General features: G+C 58.2%; 1 protein-coding gene across 1 annotated transcript; it reads right to left on the reverse strand.

Annotated features, from left to right (window-relative positions):
• Nucleotides 1-3,457: 3,457 nt before the first annotated feature.
• Nucleotides 3,458-8,767, reverse strand: TLX1 (T cell leukemia homeobox 1). Its single transcript, XM_040991809.1, has 3 exons — nt 7,915-8,767; nt 5,818-6,019; nt 3,458-3,680 (listed from the first exon to the last, which is right to left on the reverse strand). The coding sequence occupies exons 1-3, from the start codon at nt 8,510-8,512 to the stop codon at nt 3,458-3,460; spliced, it is 1,023 nt and encodes a 340-aa protein (XP_040847743.1). The 5' UTR covers nt 8,513-8,767.
• Between the last annotated feature and the right edge of the window lie 2,922 nt (nt 8,768-11,689).

Below are 11,689 nucleotides of genomic sequence, written 5' to 3' on the forward strand. Positions count from 1 at the left end.
GGCCTTGCTCCCCACACAGGTTGGTTAATTCCTCCTCTCTTCCTCCAGCTCTGCTTGTGCCGTGTTCCTTTTCTGTTTCGATCACAGACCATTTCCTGCAGGCGCCATGGAAGTTCAGCAGTTTCCAGCTTCCTCCAGCAAGGAACTGCGGCCAGCGAGCCAGCAGTTGGCCTTGACTGTGACCCTCGCAGCCCCCTCCCCTCTACCCTCTCCCTGCTCCCTCCAGAGTGTGGTCAGGCTGCCCTGAGCCCGCGCCCTGCAGGCCTGGCAGGCAGCCGGCTCTCCTACTGCCGCCCTGAGCGCCGAGCTCGGTGCATGCGGGATTCGCTGAAATTCGGTCCCAACGAATTTTGGTCCGAGAGCGGGGAGTTCCCCACGGTCCTTCCATGCCAAGGATCCTAGCACCCTTGGGAGTCTGGCACCTCTGGGGCACCCCACCCAGGGCCTGGGAGTGTTGGAGGGAGGTGGGATGGTCACTGCAGTTGGGCCGTGTATGGTAACGTCCCAGCGGCGGCAACCAGCCCTGCTGCCGGGGTGATCTAGATGTGCAGAGAATTCACTTCTGCCCCCGCTGAGTGGAGCAGGGTCCCTAAGCAGTGGGGCTGGAGACTGTCAGCTCTTGCCTCGTGCTTTTTGTGTGTTTATGAGTGCCAGTGCTGGGTTGCTTTTGAAGGGAGGAGATGTAGCAAGACTTTGGGGGGTCAATGCTGCACCCAACTTGCTCAGCAGTGTCTCACACAAGACAGCAAGGCAGTGTGGTGATGACAAGGCAGTCTCTGAGCCAGTTGGGAGCTGTTGTGTTTGGACCTGGCAGCTGCTTCTCCCCCACATCCATCCCATTCCCTGGGAGTAGTTTCTATGCCCAGAAAATACCAGCCCCCCCCCCCAACGCAGACACAACAGCCTTTTGAGGTGGTCCTGGAGAATCAGAGAGGTGACAGTTTCCCCTGGGATCCTGCAGCCCTCTGCAAGATACAGGTGAAGAGAAGCCACACCTCAGTAAAAATGCACTGGCTTTGCAGCTTCAGACTCACTGGGAGTGGAGGGGACAATCAGACCTGCCCAGCTGGGAGGAAGCTGACCCTGTGGTTCTAGACTATTTTTGTTTTCCACATTTCGCGCAGCCTGCAGCCCCGAGCTGCTACCAAGGTGTGCAAGGAACCCACTGCACACTAGTGCTGTGCCAGAACCCTTGTTCTGGACCCAGCACCAGCTTGCCGGAGCGGGGCCCAAATGCCTGATGGGAATGAGCACTAAGCAGGGAGGTTGGCCAAGTCCTTTGCATCCAGAGTCTTTCTTTCTCACCGAGATCTATTCCAAGGAGGTTGCAGGTGAAAGGGTGGATCAACATCCCTACCCCCACCCCCACCTCCCAACACACACCTGACAAATTTCCCCTGCAGCTTCCTTTGTCCCTGTTTTGCAATCACAATGGCTACCCTGGCTACCAGCTACCGGGCCAGGGCAGAGCAGTAATCCAGTGGCTCTCAGTTTTGGTAGTTGCCCTTACCCACTGTGGAGATGTACAGAGCTCTTGCAGGACTGTGCTTGCCCTGCACCCACCAGCTGCAAATTTGTTGCACTCTCCCATCCCAAGAAAAGTCTCCAAATCCCCCAATTCCCCATCTACTTCAGCTCACTGTGCCAGAACAGTAAGTTAACCCTTCCACCATCTAGTTTTCTTCCAGAAAAGCCCACCCAGGTCGGTTTGTTCACTTGTAATTGGACTGGCAGTTTGGGGACTGGATATTATGGGTTCTGAGTGGGTATCATGGCTACTTTTCTGGCTAGAAGGGGCTGGGGTCTCCCTGTGGGTTCCTAAGAAGTCTTTTTCCAGATCCCTTCCGGGGCCAGGCTAGAGCTGGCAGACTGGAAATCCCAGTCTCCAGAGAGGGCTGGAGAAGACCAGGTCCCTGACTCCTGTTTCAGTGTGTCCCAGTGTTCCCCAGCAGATGCTGGGCCTTCCAGCACACACACACACACACACAGCTCACCAATCCACATGAACATGACCACCCCTGAGGAGGTCTTCCCCTGTGACCTACACCCCACTGCACTCACTCCCTTACACACTGTCCCAGGCAAGCATATGTTGCCTACACAACTCACGCACGATTTCATCTCACATACAATCAGAACATTAAGGATGATACACACATGTAATGCAAAAGCACCACAAAGAAAAATGAATTCACACTCAAATAACACAGTTCACACTCCCCAAAATGAGTGAACACACAATTGCACACAGTCACACTCACACATGGCTTGCCTACGATAAGCCTGCATGTACCATGTTAGTTTCGGTTTGAAACTTAAGTAGAAACAAGCATTTACATGCAAGAAATGCAAACACTACAACACAACACCCTTACAAACATTCAGGGCAGAGGAACCAGCTGATGGCTGACACATTCACAATTTTACACAATTGCACACCCAAAGATAAGTTCTCTGCAGCCCTGGCTGTGCCAGCAACACCTGGCTCTCCTGCTTCTTCCCCCCAAAACCGCCCCTCGCCCGTCTTTCTCTCCAGTGCCCTTCCTTAGGGTCAAACACCAGCAGCTGCCTCTTCAGTTTGCACCAAACGCAAAGAGCTGGGAGATGTAGGGCTCAGCAAGGAGCAGCAGCCCAATTCCGGATCCGGAGGGCTTTATTATTTTTTCCACATAAATTACACAAGCACTTTATAAAATGGTTACACAGAAAACACTTTGTAAGTGTGTCACTTAACTCCCTACCCCACTCCAAACAGGATCTGGGGAAATGGTCTGAGCCTGGGTGAAACTCTGGCTGTGTGTACCTGGGGGCGGTTGGGAGCCTAGAGGGGACGCGTGAAGCTGTTGCGTGTGGGCTGGTGTCACAGGGCCACCTAGCCTTGTATGTGGGTGGGGGCACTATGCTGTTCAAAATGAGTCTTGGTCACCCCTGGCCCGTGTCTGAGGGTGAGGGTCAAAGTGCGAATGCTCTGACCCTGTGTGTGCCACTCTGTGCTGTGGGTGGTTCGCAGGTTCCTGTGTGTGGGCTCTGGAGTGCCATCAGGAGGGACAATGACATCACCTCTGTGTGTGACGAGGAGTGGGACTTGAGGGGGGCTCCCAGGGCACTTGCAGATGGCGGTGCTGGGATCCCCAAATTCTCATAATTCCCCTTCCCTAGCTTTTCTGTTCCATGTTAAAAAGAAAAAAACGGAATAAAATGAAATAGACTACTGGAAGGACTCGAAATAATTCCAGTGGGCACGGGGATCCCATCCGCATCGGTTTCTGGGATGGACCCTCTCTTGTCTTTGCTTCCACGGAAAGGAGCACAGAGGCCAATGCAGGCTGGAGTTCGGGAAACCCGGAAGGGTTCGCTCCCGCGTTGTGCAGTCCAAGGCAGGGAGGGATGGGGCAAAGTCCTGACTCTGAGCCAGCCTCAACCCGGCCTGGGGGCTCGCAGGGCAGCACGGGCAGGCTCACTCGCAGGCGGACGCCACAGACGTGACGCTGGTGATCTTGGTGGAGTCATCAGACCACGGCTGCAGGTTCTGCAGGGCGAAGAGTGACGAGTTGTGCACACACAGGGGGTCGGCCGGCAGCGGCTGCGCCAGGCTCTTCTGGAAAGCCTCCTGCTGCAGCTGCAGGAGGATGCGGTTCGCCTGCTGCCTCTCGGCCTCGCGTTCCTCGGCGGTCTGTCGCCTGCCCCGGGAACAAGCTGTTATCCAATGCGAGCACCAACCCGGCTCCGACGCTTGCGCGGACTCCCCGGGCGGGGCGGAAGGCCGTCTCCATTTTGGGCCCCGTCAACGCACTGGCAAGACCTGGGAAACCTCCCTCTCCCCACCGACCCCCTCCATGGATGTAGGTATGGCGAGAAGCAATGGGGAAGTCTGCGAGGCACCCAACAGCTGGCACTCCCCGACTAGGAGTACGCAGCGCACCACTACCACGCCGGGCTAGGAGGACATCTGGCCTGGCCTGCACCCCCAGGGAGACCAGGCGGGTCCCAGGTCCCAAAAGGCACACCCTCTCCGAGATCACAGGGCAGCCAGGAGAGGGCTCGAGGCCGACCCTTCTCTGCTTCCTGCCCACCAGCCTCTCCCAGACCTCCCCCGCCCAGCCTTGGGCCCCCAAGGGCTCCCACCGGACCGCAGGCTGTCTCCGAGGCGGTCCTGGGAGGCGATGACTCACTCCGTTTAATGCCGCCCCTCTGCCCTGTCAACTAAGATCAAACGTCTGTCTCTAAGGTGGACAGACCTAATGGGAGTCCCCGGGGCCTCCCGAAGCAATTTGTAGGCGATCGATGAAGCCCCGCGAAGCCTGCAGCCTGCGAGAGCCTCTTGCAGCCACGGCCACACCGTCCTGGCTTCCCCCTCTCTGAATCCTTGGGGTTCTGCCCTTCCCCTTTCTGCCTCTCCAATCGCCTGAAGCTTTTCTGTCTTTGTGTCTCGCTGTTGCTCTCACCTCCCCAACTCCCTGTTTTCCCTTTGAACTGGGGGGGATTCTAGAAAGCAAAACGGGCATCGCAGTCAAGGACTCTTCCATTATAAATGAATTTGCCAGGTTGCCGGTTGGGCTTCTTGTCCCCCGTGGAATGGAGTTGTTGTTGTTCCTCTTCTTTGTTTTCAGTTTTCACTTTCTGCCGGCCTGGGTCTCCCTGGATCCCCACCGCACCTTCTAGGGGACAGGGACTCCCTCCCCTGTCCCAGTCCATTGCCAACAGTAGTGCCTGAAAAACACCAGTGGCACCCCTCCTCCACCACCAAGCTGGGACTCCAGAGGTCCTCCACCCCTTCTCCAGCTGCAGGAATGTGGGTGGGGGGCGGTAGCCTCTGGGGCGGGGGGCCTCTGCTTCCTCTGTGGCCCCGAAGGCGGAATCCTGGGCAGATTCCTCGCCTTCGTTCAGAAAAAGAGGAAACTCCAATTCCTTCCTCCTGAGCTCAGGCCCGCCCGGCGCGGCGCCGACTGCGCCCAACTCTCTCTTTCTAGCTCCCCCACCCAGGGCTTGAGCCCTAGACAAAATCCCGGCTGGGGCGGCTCGTGTGGAAGGGAGGGTTGGGGTCAGACCTGCCGGAGGGTGGAGCGAGAAAAAGGCTAACTGTGTGCTGACTAAGGTTGCCAGGAGTGTGTGCGTGGAGGAGGGGGGCGCTCCGGGCAGACAGAAGAGCAAAAAGCAGAAGTCAGTATTGTGCATGTGAAAAAGTGTGTAGTGTGTAGCTGTCCGTGTGTGACAGCAGCGGGGAAACGGCTCTCTTTCTCACACACCCCCATCTGCTCCTAATTGATCCCCCCTGGTCTGGAGCCACGGGAAGCCCGCCACAGCCGGTGCGGATTGATTTTTCGCCTCGCAGGCCCCAGTCCACTGGGTAGAGTCGCCTGGAGACCAGGCGGTCAGTAGGACCCAGCTCGCCGTCTGGGGCCCCAGCCACTGCCCAGAGTCCGGCTGGTGCGCAGAAACAAGGCGTGGGCCGTTCCACCTTCAGTCTTGGACGACAGAGGCAGTGACCCTCCCAATAAAGATTAGTGTTAGCCATCAGAAAGTACCCGGAGGATTGACTATGCGTCTAGCCAGTTTGCCCAAATGCGCGGGACATCAGCTGCGTATCTGTGCGCACGGAGGGCTGTCCAGGGAGAGCCCTCTGAGCCGCCACACAAATCCGAGGCTCCACAGCCCCATCGCGGCCCTGAGCGGCCCTTGCTCCCAGGTCCCCGCGACCCCGGCGGAAGCCCGCACCCCGCAAACCTGTGGGCGGCATTGCCTGTAGAGGCTGCCAGAGAGCGCTAAGTAATGGCAGGACCCTGCGCCGCCTGAGGCTGGGTCGCCCCGCGTGCTCACCTCCACTTCGTCCTCCGGTTCTGAAACCAGGTTTTGACCTGCGCGTCGGTCATTTTAAGTGCCTTGGCCAGGGCGGCGCGCTCGGCGGAGGCCAGGTACTTCTGGCGGTGGAAGCGCTTCTCCAGCTCGCAGATTTGCAGGCGCGTGAAAGATGTGCGCGGCTTCTTCTTCTTAGGGGGTGTCCGGTTCTGATAGGGGTGACCTATACGGCGTGTTACAGTGAAGGGTGAGAGGGCCACTGGAGCGGGAGACAGACAGACGGCAGAGGCAAGCGGCAGAGCGTCAGGAGGCGTCCCAGGCCCGACACCCCGCGAGTCAGCGAGCGCAGCGCAGCCGCGGGACCCCGGCGTGCGTGAGGGGCCCAGAGCCAGCGGGAAGTCCTCAGCAAAAAAACCCTGGGCGGAAAAACGGTTCTCCCCCGCCCGCCAGGGCGACGCAGCCGCCTCCGCCAGTGCCCCGAGGCTTCCCTTGCCCTAGGCCCTTGCCTGCTTCCCACCCTGCCCCCCCCCCCCCATTTCTTCGGTGGAGCTGAAGGTCGCAGCAGCCTCAGACCTCAGGGCTCAGACAAGGTGCTCCACAGCCCCCGCCCCCGCCACCGAGCTAGTGCAGGCCCCTAACTCAGTCCCCACCCCAGCGTCCACCGCACAGCAGCACACCCAGACAGAAGAGGCTCAAACGAATAACATCTACACGGCCCCCCCCAGGCCAACACACAAGGCACAGGGCCACACGAAGTCACAGCTGTCCACCACCGCCTCAGAACCCCCTCCGCTGGGAAATGGCTATGGCTCCGCTGGCTATGGCTTCCTCTCCGTCACAGGATGAGGACCAGCGATCTCTTGCCTGGGACCCGGGCTTGTGTCAGAGCACTGGGGTCGCCTCAGTTAGGGTTCTCCTCTAAATCCATTCTACCAACAGTAGCGCCTGATGCCCCAGCACCTTCACCCTCCCCCAGCCCTCGGGGGCTACAGGGGCCAGCGGCCTCTCTGCCTGTGCTGCTAGGAGCAGGGGTCTGGGATACCGCAGGGGGTCCCTCAGCCCAGGGCTTCACGCCACACCTTTTTCTCTCGCCCGTGCCCCTGTGCCCCTTCGCCTCTCCCACCCGTGCACCCTGGACTCCCTGTGGCAGTGCACAGCGGCCTACAGCTTCCTAACTCCTCTTTCCAAGGCCCAGCTGCAGGAATTTCAGACTCAGCTTTCCGCCTAGGGTTTGGAGATTTGGACTAGACAGAAAGAGTACAGACTGGGTGGGATCTTAAGGCCAAGGGGAAGAGGCGGCAAAGAAAAAGCAAAGCCATGGAGAGGACTGAGTGTGGAGAGTGAGAGCGGAAGCAGGCGCAGCGGGAGCCGGGGTGGAGCCGGGGAAGGAGTGCAGAGGGCGGCTGCCCGGAGCCACCAAGCGCCAGTCCTCCCGCTGCCCGCTGCCGCTGGATCGCTAGGCAGGGCTTTATTCATGCCCAAGGTATTAGGGATGCGGTGCCAGGGAGAGGAAGCCCCTTCGGGACAGAAGGAAGAGGAGGGCGCCGTCCCCAGTGGCTCTGCTCCGGGCAGCCAGGGACTTGGACGAAGGATCCGGGAAGGTTCTGCCAGCTCTGCCGCCGGACCTGGGCTGGCCCGAGCTCTGAGCGGGGGGTGAGTGTATGGGGGGAACGGGGGACGATTTGGAGTAACCTGCTCTTTTCTTGTGTTTGATTCTAGAGCTTGCCCGCCACCCTGAGCGGAGGGCGGCAGCCTGGACGCCAGAAGCAGTTTGTTCACATGGTTTTCCCTGGAGCTGCGAATACTGCCGAGAGGAGGTAGTCCTGAAGCCCCTTCCCTATGCCTTACTGGGCCCGGGACCCGGAGAGAGGCCGGGGGAGAGCCTCTTGGAGTAGGCTTCCTGCGGACGCGAGTCTGGGGCCCCGACTGGGAGACCTCTAAGAACACGGGAACACGGCCCGTCTCGGATCATAGAACCAGGTGGGGAGCTGCACTTGAGCAAAGCGCGGGAGAGGAGCTGGGTGGCCGGTGCTCTCGGAGCGGGCTGCCGGGAGCCATCTGGCCAGCCGGAGAGAGCCAGGGAGAGCCGGGGCCGCGGCCAGGCGGGGCCGGACTCACCTGTGAACCTGTCCTTGGTGTATCTGCGGTTGCTCTCCATCCAGGGGAAGGTGAGGCCGGTGAGGTTGTTGACGCCTGGCACGGCAGGCACAGAGGGCACGGTAGGCAAACCGGTGGCCAGGGGCTGGGGGTGGGCCACGGCTCCCGCTAGCGGCCTGTGAGCCGGCACCCGGATCACTCCTGCTGCGCTCAGCGCCCCGCCGCCGCCGCCCCCGCCGCCGCCCCCGCCACTGCCGCCACCACCTGGACCGGGGCCGCCCGCCAAGGCCATGTTCACGTTGTAGGAGCCAGCCAGCGGGCCCATGCTGCAGGCGCCGCCGCCACTGCCGCCCGCTGGGCCGCCAGTGCCGCCAGGGCCTCCCGTGCCGCCGCCGTAGGCCCCCGCGCCCCCGGCCCCTGCTCCAGCGGAGGAGCCCCCGCCGCCGTAAGTGTAGGCGCCTCCGACCAAACAACCAAGACCGTATTCCGCATCCTGCAGGCGCGAAGCGGGCCCCATGCAACCGCCCTGGTCTGGGCTGTTGAGGATCTGGTCGATGCCGAAGCTGATGGGCTCCGCGTGGCCGGGGTGGAGGTGGTGTGGAGGACCCAGGTGCTCCATGCCGGTCCCTTGCCGTGGGGGCCCTGGCCCCACGGGGGGCCCGGGCGGTGGTGCTCGCTGTGCTGGGCTCCGGGGGCAGCGAACGGGTCGAGGAAGCAACGGCGGCTCCTGGCTGCGCGGAGACTTGGAAGCGAAGTGCGCAGAAGGACTCAAGTACGAGGGGAGGGGAGGGAGAGAGGGGGCGCCGTATTCTTTCCCTCTCCGGCTTCTCCTTCCCCTCTCCGGCTGCTTGCTGGTTGTTGACTCTGGGACATCAATCACCGGGCGAAAAAGCCCGGCGCACGCGAGCCTCGCCGCTTCGGCCGGGTCTCTCCATTGGCTGTGCGCAGCGAGGAACGGGGTGAATGACAGCGTGGGGGAGGGGGGAGGGGGAGAGCGAGGCCAGGAGCCGAGACAGATGCAGGAGCCAGAGATCGAGGGACGCAGACCGAGGCTCGGAGTAGCTCGCGGAAGAGAGAGACACAAGGGAGAGACGGGCGCTCAAAGGGCAAAATCAAAGTGAACATTGCCATTGACGGAGGGACGGCCAGACAGGGGCACCAAGGAGGGAGGACAGACTCTCTCCCTCACCTGGCGGGAGCCGCCCCTTGTTTTGAACTGGACCAGAGGAGTCCAGCCCACCAAGCCTCCCCGGACAGGACAGGCTGTCCCTGCCCTACTGGAGAATCTCCCCAAGGGCTGAGCCGGGAAACACCTGTCACTCAAGCAGGCGATTTACTCTCAACTTCAAGTCCGGCTTGTTAGAAAGTAGAAGACTGTCTGCTCCCCAGGTATGGAGCCCAGACCCTGAGGCAGGACGGTGAGTCCAGGCTTGTCTTTCTGGAAAACACAGGCCTGCGAACCACTGGCTATGTGTTGTGTTGTTACAAGAATCCACAGCCACCCTAACTCAGCCGCTTTTAGAAAACTGAAGGAACGGCGGGTGAGGAAAGGTCCGATGGAGGGAGTCTGACTGGGGGGCTTGCTGCCATGGCACCTCACGATGCCACCACTGCTACTTCCCCTCCCTTATAGAAACAGATGTCTCCAGAAGCCGTTCCCACATGAAATTCCACCAGATTGCTTGCCACCCGCCTTCCTGCCACGAAACCTTCTTGCTGTTCCAGGCAAAAAGCTTCTGCACTATGGTGAGGGGAGGAGTTGTCTTTTTAGTTTTGGAATCTTGGGAGAAAGGCCTGAGGCCTTAAGACAGTGGGGGGCTGGGGCTGAGGGACTAGGAAGGAGAAAAACACGAGTCCAGAGTAAATTTAGGCCTTTTAAAAGTTTTGCCTGTGACTGCTTGGCTGAAAGAGTGAAAGAGATGGGGTAGGAAGCCCCCTTTCTCTGTTTTCCCCCTTTTCTTTCTGGGAAAGGAGTAGCTACCTGTTTCAGGTCAGTTTCAGATTCCAGGGACCTATCTGGCCAAGAGTGTGAAGGTGAGCCTTCCACCCTGGGGTGTTGGGGAGGGGTGGCTCAAAAATGTCCTTGCTTTCACTGTGTCTGTCACCTCCATTTTAGAAAGCTCATCTAGGAGGCAGGAAGTGACTTATCCTTGACTCCTAACTGAAATACTGACCCCATGAACAAAATATGCTCACCCCAGCTTGATTTGCGGGGCGGGGGGGAGGAGGGGGGAAAATTCTTACTATATGCTTGGCACTGGAACCCTGGCAGTGGGAATCAAAGTTCCTGACCTGCTATAGAGAGGATTAGACAAAAGACCGTTCAATAAACCAGTCTTAAGTCTCCCTGGGAACGGGTTGGTATAAATAATCAAGATGCAGGAGTCAGATGGAACTTGTGTGTTAGCCTGGATGTCTGGCCACTGGTTGGAAGCTCTCTTACAGTAGGGGGCTGGTGTGTGTGTGTGTGTGTGTGTGTGTGTGTGTGTGTGTGTGTGTGTGAGCCTTATCTGAGCTTTAGCTAGACCGACCAATGCCTTCTAAGTTGGTGCCAGATGTTAGGTAGGTAGTTGTTGGCAAAGTGAAGCAGAAGTCAGAGCAGAAGCAGAATCCTTGGCTGATTCTTTCCCCACCCAGTGTGAGTATGACACACTGACCCAGGAGACACCAGATGTTGGCAAGTTGTGGAAAACCAGGTCTCTTTCCCGCCTCTTATCTTGAGGGAACCAAAGCAGAAATAAACAGGAATATTTACTGAGAAACTAGCAGATGCAGGGATCTCACATCTCATGGAAGCTGTGTGACAACCCTGTGAAGGCAGTAGTTCTCCAGTATTGTATAATTCAGAAAGCAAAGGTAGTGTTCACGGCAGTGTTCCTTGTAACAGTCTAAAGTGGAAACAACTCAAATGTATATCAACTGGTGAATGGATGGCCTGTGGTAGGTCTATGCATTGGAGTATTATCCAGTATTAGAAGGAATGGAAAGGAAGAACTGCATGCTGCAACATGGGTGAACCTGGGAAATATTAGGCTGAATGAAAAAAGCCAGGAATAAAATGCCACACTTGGCATGATTCCATTTCTTTGAAATATCCGTAAGAGACAAATCCACAAAGGTAAAGAGTAAGTTTGTGATCACCAGAGATTGGGGAAAAGTATTAGCAGGAACAGAGTTTCTTTTTGGAGTGATGAAAATATCCTGGCATTAGGTAGTGGTAATGGTTGCATGCCTTTGTGAAATGTACAACCAAATTGTACATTTTAAAGGTTGAATGTTGTGGCCTACGAATTAGATCTAGGAAGAAAGAAACAAAGGTGCTTGAGATTCAGTGAAGTGAGTAAACTTGCCTGAAGCCCACAGAGAAGATTCCTCTGGGATCCCCAGACCCTCAAACCGGAACTGGGGTCTGGGGCTCAGACACTGCAGTTTCTTTCCAGGCTGGGACTCCATGGCCCTACTGCTTTCTGTTTAGCTCCAGTTTTGCCTGATGCCTTTCTGGAGTACCCTCCCAGCTTCTCTTTGCCACTCTACCTCCTGACCCTCCCACCGTCCTCCTTTCTTCCCCCTTACCAGGTACCTCTCTTGCACCCAAGGCTTTCCCTCCCTTGCCTCTTCTACCTCTTTGGGAACTGCCAGACCCCTCAGATTGGCACCCATTATCCAAGGTATCAAGGGGATGTGTTTATCCTATGACCCAGTCCAAGGATGGCAGAGGTCATAGCCACTTTCTCACCAAAATCCAGTGACTCAGGGAATATGCTGGCTTTGCCTCCAATAGCTGCTAGCCTAGAGC

Source organism: Ochotona curzoniae, unplaced genomic scaffold (genome assembly GCF_017591425.1).
Source record: "Ochotona curzoniae isolate NIBS_2020 unplaced genomic scaffold, NIBS_Ocur_1.0 contig_66, whole genome shotgun sequence".
Taxonomy (NCBI): Eukaryota; Metazoa; Chordata; class Mammalia; order Lagomorpha; family Ochotonidae; genus Ochotona; species Ochotona curzoniae.